Source organism: Ostrinia furnacalis, unplaced genomic scaffold, assembly GCF_004193835.3.
Source record: "Ostrinia furnacalis isolate ACB-3 unplaced genomic scaffold, ASM419383v2 OfSCF1649, whole genome shotgun sequence".
NCBI lineage: Eukaryota > Metazoa > Arthropoda > Insecta > Lepidoptera > Crambidae > Ostrinia > Ostrinia furnacalis.
The window spans coordinates 526,513-544,580 of NW_021131888.1; the positions used below are offsets into that span (position 1 = coordinate 526,513).

The 18,068-nt window shown below is 35.1% G+C and overlaps 1 protein-coding gene across 3 annotated transcripts in view; it reads right to left on the reverse strand.

Moving 5' to 3' along the window:
• Positions 1 to 18,068, reverse strand: part of LOC114353283 (AT-rich interactive domain-containing protein 5B) — a 103,406-nt gene that overhangs the window by 71,571 nt on the left and 13,767 nt on the right. For all 3 annotated transcript variants that reach the window (XM_028305203.1, XM_028305201.1, XM_028305202.1), the window contains exons 2-3: positions 9,685 to 9,826; positions 8,716 to 8,825 (exon numbers count right to left, since the gene is read on the reverse strand). In XM_028305203.1, coding sequence (XP_028161004.1) covers positions 8,716 to 8,825; positions 9,685 to 9,826 — 252 coding nt within the window. The remainder of the gene's footprint in view (positions 1 to 8,715; positions 8,826 to 9,684; positions 9,827 to 18,068) is intronic.

Sequence of the window (18,068 nt, forward strand, 5' to 3'; positions counted from 1 at the left end):
TAAGGAAGGGACAAATATGCGAACAGCAGGCTTCCCCAATCTGTCAGGCCAGCGTCTTTAAGATAATTACTATAAACAGTATCTGTCTGTCAATCAAAAATCAATTTTCGTCATAAGACCGGTATCATACAAAAATTTTGCATATAACTTAATGTTAACCTTTTAACCTTCAATTATGTGAATTTAAATAAGTACCTACAAACTTACAATACAATGTAATTTATTATTATAACTCATAAAAGTAAAATATCTTTATTAAAATCATTAACATTAGGCAAGCTTATGGATATCACTACACTATGTTGCATTGCTGCATCGATACATTCAAAATACCTAGAAACTAACTTCTTTATAAAATTAAAAACATTTATGTACCTACATAGTTTTTCCTATTGAATGCTAAGGAGACACTCTGACTTAACATTGGTTCATTTGACCCGATTACCCGACTGCGCCAAAAGGAGGGTTATGTTTTTGAATTGAGCTTGAGTGTGGTCGTCTTCTACTCAAGTATGAATTTAACATAAAAAGTTCATACTTTATTAGAGCCAAAAATCGCAGTTTATAAAGCAACTGCAGCCGGGCTAGGATGCACGCCGTGATAAAACTTTATCGACGATTTTAGACGACAAAAGTATGGGTTTATCGCTAAAAAGTAAGCCTACTGGCCAGTGTTAAAAAGAGACCCAACACTTGAGACTTTTATTTTTATTAATAAGCATGAAGGTTAGATTATAAATATTGTATTGTAATATTTGTCAAAAAGTGAATAGCAATGTCAGAATTTCACTTACACAAAACAATGTGTGCATAAGTGTTATTAGAACAAAAGAAGTATATTTACCAATATTGACTGTCCTTTACGTTAATATGCAAGGTCAACAACAATAAAAAATAATAATGTATGTAACATTTTAACATTTCAATTTCACTCTGTTTTTTTATTACTAAAAAATATTTTTTATACCAGGATAAAAACTATCCCTCCGAACAACTCAAGTAGTAATAAAATTATATCAAAATGGTTTTATCTTTATAATGGTAATTTATATAAATGTTAATAGCCTTGTAGACTAGTAGGTAGGCTCTTGCATAATAAATATTACTACTCCAAAAACATTAATTAACAACTAAACAATTAACTAAACTACGTCAGTCAAACTAAACTGTTTTAACAGCTGATCGAGTGACCTCTGACGTCATAGATAACTTGATAAAACTTAACATTCATTCAAGTATAAAATTATTTTTTAGATAGATTTTATACTTCCTCCTACTGTTTTGTATGGATTTCTGGATGTTAACATGTTTTTTTACTCTTTCACGCAAAAACTACTGAACGGATTTCGATCTAACTTTACAGTATTATTGTTTATAACCCAGAATAACACAATAATAATTTATGACAATCTGTGACAAACTAAATTTTACGCGGGTGAAGCCGCGGGCCTAAGCTAGTACTGAAATCGGTATACATACTTAGTTGTCGTCAAAACTGAACCGACCCAGCTATGACATAGTCAAGAGGGCGCTACTATCAATAATACTGGAATATTTGTTCCGACTTTTGCCACGTTAGACAACCTTAGACATTTACAGGAGGGCACTTATCAAAACTGGGTTATTAATTCCCATTTTTGCCACTTGAAGTTTCAGAATAGTTTGACTATAACAGCTGATTGAGTGACCTGACTCTGACGTCACAAAGAATAGACAACTTGACAAAACTTAATATTCAAATGTTGGTATCATTAAAAATATAATCGCGCGGTTGGCAGCCCTGGCCGCCGCGTCACTGGCTCACTGGTAAATAATTGCTTAACTGAGAATCCGTGGAGTCGAAACAGATTTAGAGTTTTAATTCTAAAAATAGATAAAATCGATATTTTTACATGATTATGATTGGAATAGATTTTGATAGATAATTCAGACACCTATAGTGGCTTATAAAGTCTCACATGAGATTTTGTGAGTTGTTGTGACCTTTTAGTTGTTAAAAACAACATTATAGTAAAAGATTCAGTCAGAAATAAATACAGAAAATTATACTGAAAATAAAGTAACATAATATTTAGTAACCATAAGAAATTAAACTTTCGCGTCGCGTTAAGACCCGTGTCTTACTATTTTAATTTCTTAACCATTTCAAAAGATCCAAAATCCACGCTGGTGCATATTATACACATATTTAAACGAATTATTCGCAAATATAGATAATAGAAATGTGTATATTTTTACTTATACAAAATGACATCTTCGATTTTTGGTTAAAACATGTAGGTACCGAGGTACAAATAATCACTTTAATATTAAAAATGTGAAATACAATTATTATTTCAAACACAAATCTTACTTGATGCAATCACTATCATTGTCCAATTAAATAAAACAATAATCGGTGTTTGTTTTTTAATGACGGAATGTTTGTCAGTTTATTATTCCTGTACTGAATGAGTAAACACAAGACACATAACTGTTATAATATACTGTATGTAGTTTATAAATATTTCAATTAATAGTATAATAAATATCAGATTATAGTAGACTAGCTTTCCATGTGCGGCTTCACCCGCGTTGAATTTTGTTTGTCACAGAAAAACTTTATCGCGCGCGTCCCTATTTCAAAAACCGGGACAAAAACTATCCTATGCCCTTTCCCGGAACTCAAACTATCTCTATAAATTTCATCAATATCGGTTCAGTGGTTTAGGCGTGAAAGAAAGACAGACAGACAGAGTTACATTCGCATTTATATTTTAGTATAGATATGTAAATTAAGTAATAAATGTATAATGTAGAGACTAGACTATTTAGAACATAGAATAATTTATTCCTGGTATTTATTTAATTTAAATTAAATTAATTATGCAAACAGTGATTACAGATTGGAAATTAAAAGCAAATTACATTGGGTTGAATGAACTTCAACTACGTTTTATCAGTTTTAATTAAAATAAACAATAATGTAAAATAATTGAGTATTCTAAATATTAAGCTAATGATTTGATTAAACGATGCAGTTAAATGACGATAAATTAATTATGTACTATGTTAAATACTGATTAAATTTTCGATGATTTATTTCATTTAAAAATTTATAACGATACAAGTAAATACATAATTATTATGAAAATGTATGGATGCGGGCAGCGCAGGACCGTTAATTGTCAAAAAACCTTGAGGGAGGCCTTTGTCCAGCAGTGAACGTCATTTGGCTGAAACGACGACATGAACATATTTTTTTCATAAAAATTCACTTTAGGGGAGACTTTCAAGTCACGAATCTCTGTTTTAACAGAAAAACCTAAATATCAAACTTCTACAAAATATAAAATTCCTAGTACATAATGTGAAACTTCACCTAAAATGTAGGGAATAAGTTTAAAAGTAAACAATTTGACCTTTTGTTTTACAGTTACCTGTCACCAAAACAGCAAAGTTTGAGAAACATAGTAATACATAGCAGCTTATCGACATGGATATTTAAAAACCGTGTTCTGTACCAATGACTTACAATGTACGATTATTATTACTTTCTGTACAAGTGAGCGCGAAATACAAAACTATTTGTCTATTAAGATAACAGTCCTTGCTTTAAAGCTAGTTCAAAGTCCGAACCAAAGGCTCGTTTGCACGTTTCCACCGCAGTCAGGTTTTGCTGGATCCAGTAATACAGGATGACGAAAGTATATTTATGACCTGTGATTAGTTTAAATTAATATTGAAATTAACCAATCAGACTTGAAGGTAAGATGCAGGCTGCAGCCAAGGGCTTCTATTAAAAAAAATCTACAAAGACTAATTTTTACTTGTTTTAAACATCTTTGATAATCCTCAAAAATGATTTATTTTCTATTTCATTCAAGCAAAGCATGTATAATGAGAAAACATACTTAACAAATATAATAGCTCTTCTAATAAAAATATATAAAAAAATATACCAAAATATAACTTAGTTAATTCGTTCATCGGCGAAATTATCGCAGCGATCACAAAACTGTTGCATTCGACTGTACTAAAGCAGTCCGGTGCGTTATCAGTTATTTACACAGGGAATGAACCCGCGATAACGCGCTCAAATACCTACGTGCAGGCTGGCAGTGTTTCTCAAACTTGCTGGTGATAAACAAAATGGTAAAAAAAAGAAAGTTTGTTTTTTTAAAAGGCGAAGTCAAAATTTTATGGGTACACAACTAAAGTACCAACAAAACATGAACCTAACCTGCTTTAAAGTTGGTTTATGGATTTTTTCATTTATTCTCGACTGTAGGAACATAACCGTCTATAATTTACTAAATACAAATGGAGGATTTGGCCTACACTCCCCATGCTGGCCACACGGGTTAAGGAGGCCTAAATGTTTACATGTAACCACTCTTACGATATCCACGTGAAGATTCAATTCTACAATGGATGATTCTGCCATACGCACATGGAAAAACGTACATTCAAAACAATAACTTCAACAAAGAATTTTAACTTTCGCGTTCCACATCAATTAAAATAGTAGAAACGTCAAGCCGTGAGTACATAATGTAACTCATTAATAAACGTCGCGTTAAGACCCGTGTCTTACTATTTTAATTAAACAAAGAACTTACAAAACGATAACCCCATTTTCTTAGAAAAGAAATAAACGAAAGGTCGTGCGTAAGCCTGAGGCAGTTTATTTTTTCAATCGATAAATAATGTTCTAATAACCGATAAGAGATGATTAGAACTAATTACATCATTATCTATGTTTCTTATCATAATAATTAATAGGAAGTTGCTATCGATTCATTGACATGGTTATGTTATTTAGTCTTAATCATCATGGAGTATTATTTAATTTATCATTTTGATAAAATTAAGAAAATACCCCAATGATTAAGGAACCTTACTTTGAGTTGATATTTTAACATTATTTCAATTAGATGCAAAAACAAATAAAAAATATTGAACATTTCGTACAATGTAATTCATTTACACGTTAAAAAATTTAATTGCATTCTTTTTAATAATAGGCATAGTGCGCAAAATATTATAAAATTGATATTCCAAATTCTAGATAAATTTTAAGTAAAATCAAATAAATTACTAAAATTGTGTCGTTAAATTATATGTTTCGTGTGTTTTCCCATAAAAACTATCCATTTTTCACTAAAACCCTCTTATCTATGCTGCCTTTATTCAAATTAAAATGCATTTTAAATTTAATTGTAATAAAAAAATGTATTCCACGGCGACTCAACTGCACCTCTATTCTGAAGTCGTCACATGGCGCGTCGCAGAGCGAATGTATTGTGTACCGGAGTTAACGGTCTTGGTACTTGCTATTATTATTACTTTTAAATTACTTCAGTTTTAAAAAAATAAATTATAAATATTTTTAAAGAGTGGAGTTTTTAAGAGAGTGAGTAATTTAATTTTGTAGTGAACATAGTATCTTTTAGTAATAATTACTATAATTTTATAGCTAAGCTAAATGCTTATGTTAGATAGAGGTCGGGTGATAGGTTATCTTAATAAATTAAGTATCAATTATTACCGTTATTTTTAAAGATAATAACATCAAACTATTTGTACCCATTTGTTAACTGTTTCCTGTTTACATAAATTCTCACGAATAAATAAATAGCGTTGATATACTTAACAATTTATTATTCTAAATTATACTCGACTAACAGTAGGTACTCGTGATTTGCAAATCATACCTTTATTCTACAGTGATAAGATACTATTGAATTGTACTGCAATAACCTTACAATGTTTCATTCACAAGTTAAATTACATTATTTAAAACAAAATTGTTAACAATCCTAAAAAAAACATTCAAATATTCACAAAAATTCAAACAAAGAATAATAATCAACAAATACTCAAAATCTTTTGCGCGCGCTACAAAAATCCCATAGCGTTCAACAAAATTACTCTTCGCACTACCCAAGCGATTCCCGCCGTTATTGCCACCACACAACGTCCAATTCAGCTTGCATCCTGCAGCATAGGTATTGCCGTATGGTCCAAGGAAAATTTATATTGGATCGTAAATAATTTGATTTTTAAAATTAAGCTGGAAGTGTGTGTTATGGGTTTTTATGGCGAGATTATTATAACTAGCGGCCGCCCGCGACTTCGTACGCGTGAATCTCGTTTTTCCCGTTAATTCCCGTTCCCGTGGGAATTTCGGGAATTCCTTTCTTAGTGCACCTCTACGGTACCTAAGCTACGTCCCTTCCAAATTTCAAGTGCAGTCAGTCAGTCTTCTGTCAGTCAGTCAGTCAGTTTCTCCTTTTATATATTTAGATAAAGTGGGAAGGTTACTGTGGCTTTCGTTTTCAATGTGTTTTGCATAGATATACTGTGAATTAGGGAAAATAGTTAAGAAAAATGTATGTCACCACCACAACAAACAGAAAAATATGTACCACTAGCTTTTGCCCGCGGCTTCACCCGCGTGAAATTTCGTTTGTCACAGATCGTCATAAATTATAGCCTAGGTATATGTTATTCTGGGTTATAAACAATAATACTGTAAAGTTTCATCAAAATCCGTTCAGTAGTTTTTGGGTGAAAGAGTGACAAATGTCCAGACATCCAAACTTTCGCATTTATAATATTAGTAGGATAATACCATCCTAGACTGCATTTCACTTAACATCAGCTGCGATTGCGGTCAAATACCTGCCTTTTTCTGCATAAAAAAGAAGGTTTTATTTTGTTGTTACGTTTAAATGTTTTTCTCAGATTTGCACTCGATTTCGAAAAAAAGAAGCCTGAGTAAATTTTGCCTATTTCTCTAAAATGATGTTTCATCAAAATCCGCTCGCTCATTTTAGAGTGAAGAGTGAAGTAACAACAAAATCCAACCTTACAAATTGCGATGCAAATGCAAAACTAAAAATGTCATTACTAAACAATAATACAGTGACATAATAATAATTAATGACTCATCGACGGACGGTGAATCAAATACCTCATACTTATCATTGTGTTTCAAACAAACTTGAGTTCTAACATAATCAAACAGAACACAAATTCCTGTGTCACATTTTATGTAAAGTAGGTCAAAAAGTCAATACTTCTAAGAATCGCGACCGCAAGTAAACTCGCTATCGCTTATATTTCCCGCCAAATCCTACCCGTAATTTCATCCATGAAAATAGTTGGCGTTACCAAATAGGGATTAGAAAGAGACGGCGCGACGAACCTCGCAAGTGCGAGCGGGACGGCAACGCGCACTTCGCACCGCACTCAATTTTTGAGGTTTCCGCGCGATGTTTGTGTTCTTTTTTTAAAGTTTTCGATAATAGATTAAAGAGGTGACATGATACTGCACATTTATTTTTAAATTACTTTGAGTATTGTTACAAAGGAGTCGACATACACGTATTATTGACCTTCATGATCGATTTGGCCAGATAACGTCTCCTCTAAACAAAATTGCTTACAGTAATAAAAATATTAATTACCTAACGAGGTCACGATTTTTACTGTATTTGCTAGCTTAAATCCTGCGGGTTTGTCTGCATACTTTTAGGAAATATCACATAAAGACTTCTTATCTTGTGCGATCAAGTGGTCGTAAAATCTAAACTAACCTAAGTTACTCTAGAAATTCTTTATTTCCAACCAAATTCTTAAACATAAAGCCCCCAACCTGAATGGCTTCTATAATACAAACTTTCAACCCCTATTTCAATCCCTTGTACATGTTTTTTTGCCACAAAAAGTACCTCATATCTTTTTCCATTGTCCAATGTACCTCTACACAAAAAATCATCAAAATCGGTTCAGCGGTTACACCGTGAATATTTGACAAACATACATAATTAATTATTCACATTATGTAAATGCTTAATTAATACACTACTAACTCGTAATAATTGATCATGATGATTTGAAATCATTAATTCTCTAAGTTTGAAATCATCCAAATTGGCAACCACATCAAACAACTGTACCTAATATTTATTTGATTAATAAATCATGCTGACAAACTGGTTTCGATGGAACGGGTCAGCCATGTTTGTTTATCATGGCTTATTAAACCACAGACTAGCGTCTGCGGGTTCGAACCTCGCCGGGAGCAAAACAATACACGTCACACCATATTGGTAACTAGCTGGTCCGGCGAGCTTCGTTCCTATGTTCATCAGAAATAATGTACGATTCAAATGATGAAAGAATTTTTCAAATCGGTCCAGTAGTTTGAGAGCCTATTCAATATAAACAAACAAAGAAATCTTTCCTCTATACAATTTAGTGTAGACTATACTAGCTTTTGTACCCTGCTTTGCTCGTGTGATATTCGGTCTGTGACAGTTTGACATTACTGTCAAAACGCTCCTGTGCCTTGGTTTTGGCGGTCAAGCTACACAGGAGTTGCAGTGGTGGGAACGAGAGGCGATAATGGTTTGCCTCTTTTTTCCATCGGGAAACGCTTTGCGCATACCCACAGGCCAATGGCGACAGTCAATGGGTTATGTATGTGGGACTATCGGGCGAGCCTGGAGATATACCCACTAAAACCCGGCGGTATCCTCCAGGGTCATTGAAACAGAACCGCGAATTCGTCCGCATCTTCGTCTCAAAGAATGGTTGGCTTCGCGGCGTTTCTTCTCAGTACTTGCTCATCTTGGTTTCAAAAAGGTTTCTTCAAAACACTAGTATTTCTTGCGAAATGCGAAATCTCTGTCAAAATTAAATTAAGACTAGAAGCTGTTTCCTTACCTCTCCATGCTGGCTGCGCCCGTCAGGAGTGTTCTCTGGCAGGAAGTACAGTCGGAGGCTGACCAGGGTCTGGCCGGAGATCCTGTCGGTCCACAACAGCTGGAGTTCACCTGTAAGGAAGACTGTGATCAGTATCCATGAAGAAGAAGGAAATATTGGGGTTACCTAAGTCAATGTTTCGGCAATAGGAGGTAAGATAAACTTGGAAGGAAAATTCATTTGTGGTTGAGGATTCCGGATGAAGCTCGCTTCCACCTTCGGCCTAATCATATCCATCAAGTGAGGTGCAGGTGGGGTAAAAAAGGTGAAGATATTCCCTCAAACTAAGGTAATAGAAAGGATCGTCCTCCAGAAGTGGAGACTAAGGCCCGTTTTCACCATCAATCCTTAATTTATAATTGACCACTATGAAAACCAAATTCCTGTTATGTGTTACCATACCCTAGGGGTCACTCAAAAATTAGAGATTGATGGAGAAAACGGGCATCAATGAGATGAAAAAATGTAGCAACAGTTGTACTTACGAGTACTTACCAAACTTGGTCGTATCTGGTTGGTTTTTTATTGACGGTCAAACTGTAGATCCTGACTTGGAGTTAAGAGTTGCAGCGGTGAGAACAAGAGGTAGAAAATAGGAGTCTGATGCCCGTTTTCACCATCAATCCCAAATTTTTAAGTGACCAATATGATAACAAAATTCCATAATGTGTTTCCAATCCATAGGGGTCACTTAAAAATTAAGGATGAGTATTGAGTTCAGATCAAATCCTCTCTTTTGCCTCTAACAAATAGAGGGTCTTCTCCAGTGGAGACTTACGCCCGTATTCACAAACGATGCTTGCTTAAGTGAAGCAGCAAATCGAACGCACAGCGTTGAATAGAGCTTTGAGATTGGTTCGTGTGTCACCCTGTGCGTCCATGCGCACTGTGAGACCTCTTAGTAATGTTTATGAATACTGCAGCACTTACCGACGGAGACCAGCTCAGAGTCCTGCCATATCCTGACAAAGAAGAAGTCTCCGATAGCAATGATGCGGTCCTTCTCTCCGCAGAGTCTGATGGCTTTGTAGAAGGTGTACTGGCCGTGGTGACCGCAGGGGGAACCCACCAACTGTTGGAGAAAAATTACAATCAGTTAAAAAGATAGAAAGTAAGAAAGAAAGAAACATTTATTACAGTTATGGGACCAATTAAATATCAAAGACGGAAAAAGTGACAATGCTTCTTCTCAGCACCAGCCCATATGTTGTCCCGAAGTAGTGGTAGGGCAAGCTATGTTTGGGACGAGTACTTTCCTGGAAAGAACCTAAGTGCTGAATAAATATTCTTATTTCATTTGACATCGGAAAATACTGTTGGGCAACATTTTTTCCACCAAATCGAGAGGAAATGCGGACAGTTCGTTAGGGGAATTCTAGTGTGGAGGCTGTTGTCTAGCAATGCTCGGACGCAGGTCGGCCGTAGTAAGGACAATCTGTTCATGTTTCTGTTCAATTCTTGGATGGCTCAAACTTGGAGTGCAGTTGTGGTGCAGGTGTGGTTTTGTTCCCCAGTCGACGAAGCACATGATGTCGTGCCCTGCGTGCCCAAAAAACTGCTCGCAGGAAGATATAATGAAGGCTACTGACAACGCCATTCTTGTGGCGGAGTTTTGGGCCGACGCTGTGTAGGTTTGTTGTCGACACGACAAGAAGAAGTAGAAGAATGTCCGGCATTAGTTTTAAACGAGATCGAACTAACGACTTATTAAACTGGTAGTAGGGTTACTACCAGTTTAATAAGTCGTTAGTTCGATCTCGGCGATCGCTGAATAAAGGTCATAAAAAATAATAAGTTGGCTTTTAAAAACACTTTTATTGGCTAACACGTCCCAATATTTTATTTTTTGCATTTTAGCCTTAAAGGTGCTTGGAGACCATGATATCCAGGTTGTCAATGTAAATTTTGACCTACTGTACTGTCCAAATAGGCATAGCTTTCAGCAGACACTTATTCGTCATTTTAAACTTGGTGTTCAGCTGCTTTTCTTTCGTTGACAGTAGACCTTCAGAAGGATGTCTATTGAACCCGAGCGAAACCAGGGCGCAAAGCATGTAAAGTCCGCTCTGCTGTGCTCAGCGCGTCATTGGGAACTCAGCCTAAAGTGGTGATTACAATTCGACTGCATCTCTCACAATATAGATGAAGCAGTAGGTCTATAAAGTGAAATAACATTCTGCGTAAAAAAATGACATTTAATGTATGACATATTGTGCAGCGCCCCTAGCGGCTACTTTCAAGAAATAAAATCTTCTTAGATTTTTTGACGTACATTTTTTCATTTTCGCTAGCGAGCATACCTAACGTAAACTCATGTTAATCAAGCACACAGTACTTAGACCCTTTCCAGGGCACTTATACACGTCCCGAATATAGCTTGCCCTACCACCACTGCTGGACAACTGACACATGAGCTGGCGCTGAGAAGAAGTGGCGGAAGAAACTCAGACCATTTTCATTTTCGTGACACGCACGACCCCCCTAGTATGAAAAAATATTTTGCGACCCCCCGCCGACTGTTTGCGTTTTTTTTCATGCATTTTTAATGTTACAGAATATGTTGTAGGGTCCGAATACTTCAATCCATACATTTTTTTTACGCATTGATTTGCATAATTAGATTTCGGATAAATATATGTACCTATCTTTAAAACTTAACTGTTTTTTTTTACTGAGGTGTTTTTACGACCTCTCGCTTAGAGGCTTCGCGACCCACAGGTTAAAAAAAAATCATTGGTTTAAACTTTAAAGAGTTGAACCGTGCCCACTGTATTCGCCTCCGTTGTGTCCGAATGAGCTAATGAACTGCATAGCAACGGAGGACGCCGCCATTTTGGATCGTACAGATAGCAAAATATACGTTACGAAAGGCTGACCTACTCTTGTTACAGGTGGATAAAAATACGTATTGTAGCCGTTTTAATGTTTTGATTAAATACTATTATAGATCTAGCTCTTTAACTCGCCCGTATTCACAAACGATGCTTGCTTACGTGAAGCAGCAAATCGAACGCACAGCGTTGAATAGAGCTCTATTGCCCTTATTCACAAACATACTCAGTGTAACTCTCAGCACTTGCCATATGTTTGTGTCGAAGCGATGGTAGGGCCCAAAAGGTAAGGAGACATATGTATAGTACCCCATAAGGGCTACCTTTTCTTTTTTTATTATCCCAACTAATATTATAAATGCGAAAGTAACTCTGTCTGTCTGTCTGTCTGTCTGTCTGTTAAGCTTTCCCGCTTAAACCTCGCAACCGATTTTGATGAAATTTGGCATAGAGATAGTTTGAGTCCCGGGAAAGAACATAGGATAGTTTTTATCCCGGTTTTTGAAACAGGGACGCGCGCGATAAAGTTTTTCTGTGACAGACAAAATTCCACGCGGGCGAAGCCGCGGGCGGAAAGCTAGTTTACTATATTTTGACGTTCATAAGTGCCACTTGTGGTCTAAACTGAATAAATATTTTTGATTTTGATTTTTTTATCCATTTTTCCTAACAAACAAAAATCGCCGAACTTATAAAACACTTCTAACTTAAGTGAATGACAAAAGTTCTNTTTGTGGTCTAAACTGAATAAATATTTTTGATTTTGAAAAACATGACAAATAAAACTAAAGATTTTTTAATATCTATAGGTAGTAGGTACATAAGTAACGATAGGTTTTGTCCCATCACTAGTGCATAGACTAAAAATACGTCAAGCCTCATCAATAAAAGTCGCGTTAAGACCCGTGTCTCACTATTTTAGTTGAAATGGAACGCGAACGTTTAAAATCTTATAAAAATGTACGTAACCCTTTAACTGGTATAGAGAAAAATATTTTTAATTAGTTTTGTACCTTATGTTTTGTCAATAAGGTTCAAAATATGGTGGCAACAATTCTGCCACTACCAGGTAAAGGTTGTCAGTTGGCCATATTTGTTTACATTTCTGCTGAATTCTATAGAGTTCGAGTCGACTTTAGTTAGACAGATAAGCAAAACTACAAATAAGTTAACCGATAGTACATAAGTAATCCCAGTGAACTAATGAAGTGTGCACCCGGCAACAATCACGCCGGATGAGGCCATTTTGAAACGTAGCGTCAGCAAAAAAAGCGGGAATGAGTGAAAAAATTGAGTCTTCCAGTGACTTGGCCCACTTTTAGCTCGGTCCACGGGCCAAGTCTTCCATATTTTTTTTCTTTCAGTAACTAGGCCCACCTTCAATGTTTTTTTAATAAAATAAACACCAAATCAACCAAAATCTACTCTAGAATCTTAAGAGTGGGCCCAGTCGCTGGAAGAAAAAAAAATTAAAAATTCAAACCATCGACTTGGCCCGTGGACCAAGTTAACAGTGGGCCAAGTCGCTGGAAGACTACTAAAAGTCTGTAGTATGCTGGGAGTAAACCCATTTGCCAGGTAAGTCCTATACAATGCACCGCACGCCTCTAGACAGTAAAGAAAAACTACAAATAAGTTAACCGATGGTAACATAAGTAATCCCAGTGAACTAATGAAGTGTGCACACGGCAACAATCACGCCGGATGTGGCCATTTTGAAATGTAGCGTCAGCAAAAAAGGCGGGAAAAAATAACAGAGCCGTCTAACGTGCGAATGAACAAAACATTTTTTAATAGTATTTAGGCCCTTTTCAGGGCATTTATGTAACACCGTAACACGTGTAATGATTTTAGAATTTATATTGTATTTTATACGATTAATTACGATTTTTGGTTACTTTTAAATAGTTATTGCAACAATTTTAGTATTTGTATTGTATTTTAGAAGAACCCAAAAACCCATTATTAAATTAAATAATAAATAATATGAAATAATTGGATGTAATACAAAATAAATTCTAAAATCATTCTAATGTCTGCAAAATGCCTAGGAAGTAATCAAATAAAGTATTTTAATTTAATAATGGGTTTTTGGGTTCTTCTAAAATACATAATAAATAATAAATAAGGGAGGTGCCTGATTGCGGGCAGCGCAGGACTGATATTTGTGGAAAACCTTGGAGAATGCCTTTGTCCAGCAGTGGACGTCTTTCGGCTGAAACTAACGCTATAGATGGTTGGTTAGTAATTTAAAATGTTCGATTCTGCAAAGGTAAAATTTGATGTGCACTATTTACTTAGGGAATATAGGAATTCAATTAGACGGTTACTTGCCAAACATTGAATTATACACACAGATAAAAATAACTCGGTTTTCAGGACTAAAATAAAATGTTTTTCAAAGAAGTTTTGTCTTGTCTGAAACATTTGATTGGAATTAAAACCACAAATTCGAATTGTACACCGGTTTCTCAAAATCTCAAACACTATTTCTTAAATCCCTTTTTTCTAGGGACCTAACTGTAAAATTAGATTTTAGTATCAAATAAAATTGACAATTCTTTGAGTTGGCTACTTGATGACGTCACATCCCTTATTGCAGCTCAAAAAAGTATGTCAATTGACTAAACAAAATTAAAACATTTGAAATTAATTCCAATTTGTATGCCGACCGTACGCGAACGACCTCAGAATCAATAAGTATAAAATTGATACAAGCAGTGCGAGCGAGACGGTACCGNTATGAGGTCTCACAGTGCGCGTTGACGCGCAGGGTGACACACGAACCAATCACAAAGCTCTATTCAACGCTGTGCGTTCGATTTGCTGCTTCACTTAAGCAAGCATCGTTTGTGAATACGGGCGTAAGATTGGTTCGTGTGTCACCCTGTGCGTCCACGCGCACTGTGAGACCTCATACTAGTTTAAAGTGCTAGACTTATAAATAGATTGCGGTGGTGTACCTCACATAGTTTTGGAAGTATAGCTGGTCTGGTAGGGCACATTATGGTCATGGTAATGGTCAACAAAACCAACTTTTTTATAATTAGGTTTATTAATTAAATTAAATCAAAAAAATAACATTTTATTAAGAATTTGGCGATTTCTAAAACAAAAATATTATTAATTGCCGGAAGAAAAATTTAAAAAAAATTAATCCATCGACTTGGCCCGTGGACCAAGTTAACAGTGGGCCAAGTCGCTGGAAGACTCCACTAAAAGTCTGTAGTGTAGTATGCTGGGAGTAAACCCATTTGCCAGGTAAGAACCTACGATGCACCGCACGCCTCTTCAGTCGAATAAAGAGTTCGACGGTAGGTAGAACTTCAAGTTTGTTCCGGCTTTTCTTCTCAGCACCACTTGCCATGTTTGTCTCGAAGCCCCATAAGGGCTACCTTTTCTTTTTTTATTATTTACTATATTTTGACGCTCATAAGTGTCATTTGTGATCTAAACTGAATAAATATTTTTGATTTTGAAAAACATGAATAGTAGTACTAATAAATCTAATGATTTATTATACCTATCTATAGGTACGACTACGAGTAGGTACGTAAGTAACACGAGGTTTTGTCCCATCGCTAGTGCATAGACTAAAATACGTTAATGTCAGTTGGGCATATTTGTTTACATTTCTGCTGAATTCTATAGAGTTCGAGTCGACTTTAGACAGATAAGCAACTCTACATAAGTTAACCGACGTTAGTAACGTAAGTAATCCCAGTCAACTAATGAAGTGTGCACCCGGCAACAATCACGCCGGATGAGGCCATTTTGAAACGTAGCGTCAGCAAAAAAGGCGGGAAAAAATAACAGAGCCGTCTAACGTGCGAATGAACAAAACATTCTTTAATAGTATTTATGCCCTTTTCAGGGCATTTATACACGTCACAAAATAATGTTTACATAACGCTAACATACATAATAAATAATAAATAAGGGAGGTGCCTGGATGCGGGCAGCGCAGGACTGATCTTTGTAGAAAACCTTGGAGAAGGCCCTTGTCCAGCAGTGGACGTCTTTCGGCTGAAACTAACGCTATAGATGGTTAGTAATTTAAAATGTTCGATTCTGCAATGGTAAAATTTGATGTGCACTATTTACTTATACTACCCGTCATTACAAAGGAAATATAGGAATTCAATTAGACGGTTACTTGCCAAAAATTGAAATATTATACACACATAAAAAATTACTCGGTTTTCAGGACTAAAATGAAGTGTTTTTCAAAGAAGTTTTGTATTGTCTAAAACATTTTATTTTGAATAAATAGTTTAAAAACAACAAATTCGAATTTTCCACCGGTTTCTTAAATTCTCAAATAATCTAAGACACTCTCTTAAAAATAACTTTGTTCTAGCTAACTAAAATTAAATTAAATTCGATTTTAGTATCAAATTAAATTGACAATTCTTTGAGTTGGCTACTTGATGACGTCACATCCCTTAATGCAGCTCAAAAAAGTATGTCAATTGACTAAACAAAATTAAAACATTTTAAATTAATTCCAATTTGTATGCCGACCGTACGCGAACGACCTCAGAATCAATAAGTATAAAATTGATACAAGCAGTGCGAGCGAAACGGTACCGAGCGAGCGGGACGGCAACACACGCCTTCTAACTGTGACCATCATTAAGGAAAACTGTTTTAATAATTTTATCAAGTTAAATGATAAGTCGATTTATTTTGGTAAATTGAAATAGGTATGAGGTTGAGGAATGATAAAATAAATTATTTTTAGCAGTCATACCATATTGGGTAGACACGTAACTAGGCAAAACTTCTTAAAATCTATCTATTACGTAATATTGAATCACACAAATGCAATGCACCCAATTTAAATACATACATACACTAAAATATTCGTCGAAATATACAGTAGGTATGTAAAAAAACATGTCATAATTTATTTTTAGTAATCAATTGACTGAATTAACTGTGAAAATATACTGTGAGATTTATAACCCATTTTTTTTCAAAAGTTTAGGTACTTACAGTAAAAATTTCATTTTTGTAAATTTAGATTTGATTCAAAAAACTGGAATTTTTTGCATTTTTAACCGACTTTAACAATAGGAGGAGGATTCTCAATAATTCTAAAGCACAACTTTTTTAAACAGACACTTCATTCTGGCCCTAAAATCTTAATAAATTTCAAATTACCTGTAAATTAAGATTTTTGGCTGCATTGTAATATTTGTAATATTGTTATTGAAAAAAGTAGTTCAATTGAGTTGACAAAATAGTAACGTCACTACTACCAGTATTGCCATACAAAATCCATGGAAAAGTCTCGTTTTGACAGTTTTATAAAGTACGTCAGACAAAATAGTGACGTCACAGGCTTATGTATGCGTATGTTACGGTCAAAGTGATAAANACTGAATTAACTGTGAAAATAAATTACTGTGAAATTTTTATATAACCCATTTTTTTCAAAGGTTTAGGTACAACAGTAAAAATTTCATTTTTGTAAAATTAGATTTGATTCTAAAAACTGGAACTTTTTGCATTTTTAACCGACTTTAAAAATAGGAGGTTCTCAATAATTCTAAAGCACAGCTTTTTTAAAAGACAATTCTGGTCCTAAAATCTTAATTAATTTTAAATTAGCTGTAAATTAAGATTTTTTGCTGCATTGTAACTGAAAAAGTAGTTTAATTGAGTTGAAAAAATAGTAACGTCACTACTACCAGTATTGCCATACAAAATCTATGGGAGTCTCGTTTGGACAGTTTTAAAAAGTACGTCAGACAAAATAGTGACGTCACAGGCTTATACAACATTTATGGGAGTCTCGTTTGGACAGTTTTAAAAAGTATGTCAATTGACTAGCGGTGTAAGTTGACTGTCAAATAGGGATGTTTCCTGGGTAAAAAAGCAAGAGTTTTAATTAGTCCGTCAGTTAGCTTATCAAAAACTAGTCGACACGTATTTTTCACTATTTAAAACTAATGAAAATGTGAAGAGATAAAGCGTGTCAAAGTTCTAAAGAAAAGGCCCGTGACGTCAGTGAGTGAGTAAAAGTGCAGCACTTTGTAACGTCGCGCGGAACTTCAACGCACTATAACTTTGTAATTATTTGTTTGATTGACAATTAAAAATATACGTGTCCAATATATTTTTATACTAAAATTGACGGACTAAAAATTTTTTTTAGGAAACTCGCCTATTGTAGTCCTTTGTGTCTTGCCCCCACATGGCGTGTGGACACCCCACTTAAGCCGTTTCCGTACCTGTCTCTGAGCCAAAACTTCCGCTTGCGTTTCTAAACGCGCGAGCCGTCGGGCATCGAGTGGGTTCCGTATTAAATAAACTTTATGATAAATTAGGGATCGTCTCTTTTAGGTCCATTATTCTTTTTTAAGTTTAAAAAAAATAATGGGCCTAAAAGTTTAAATAATTAACGCCCGTATTCACAAACATTACTATGGGTTCTCACAGTGCGCGTGGACGAACAGGGTGACACACGAACCAATC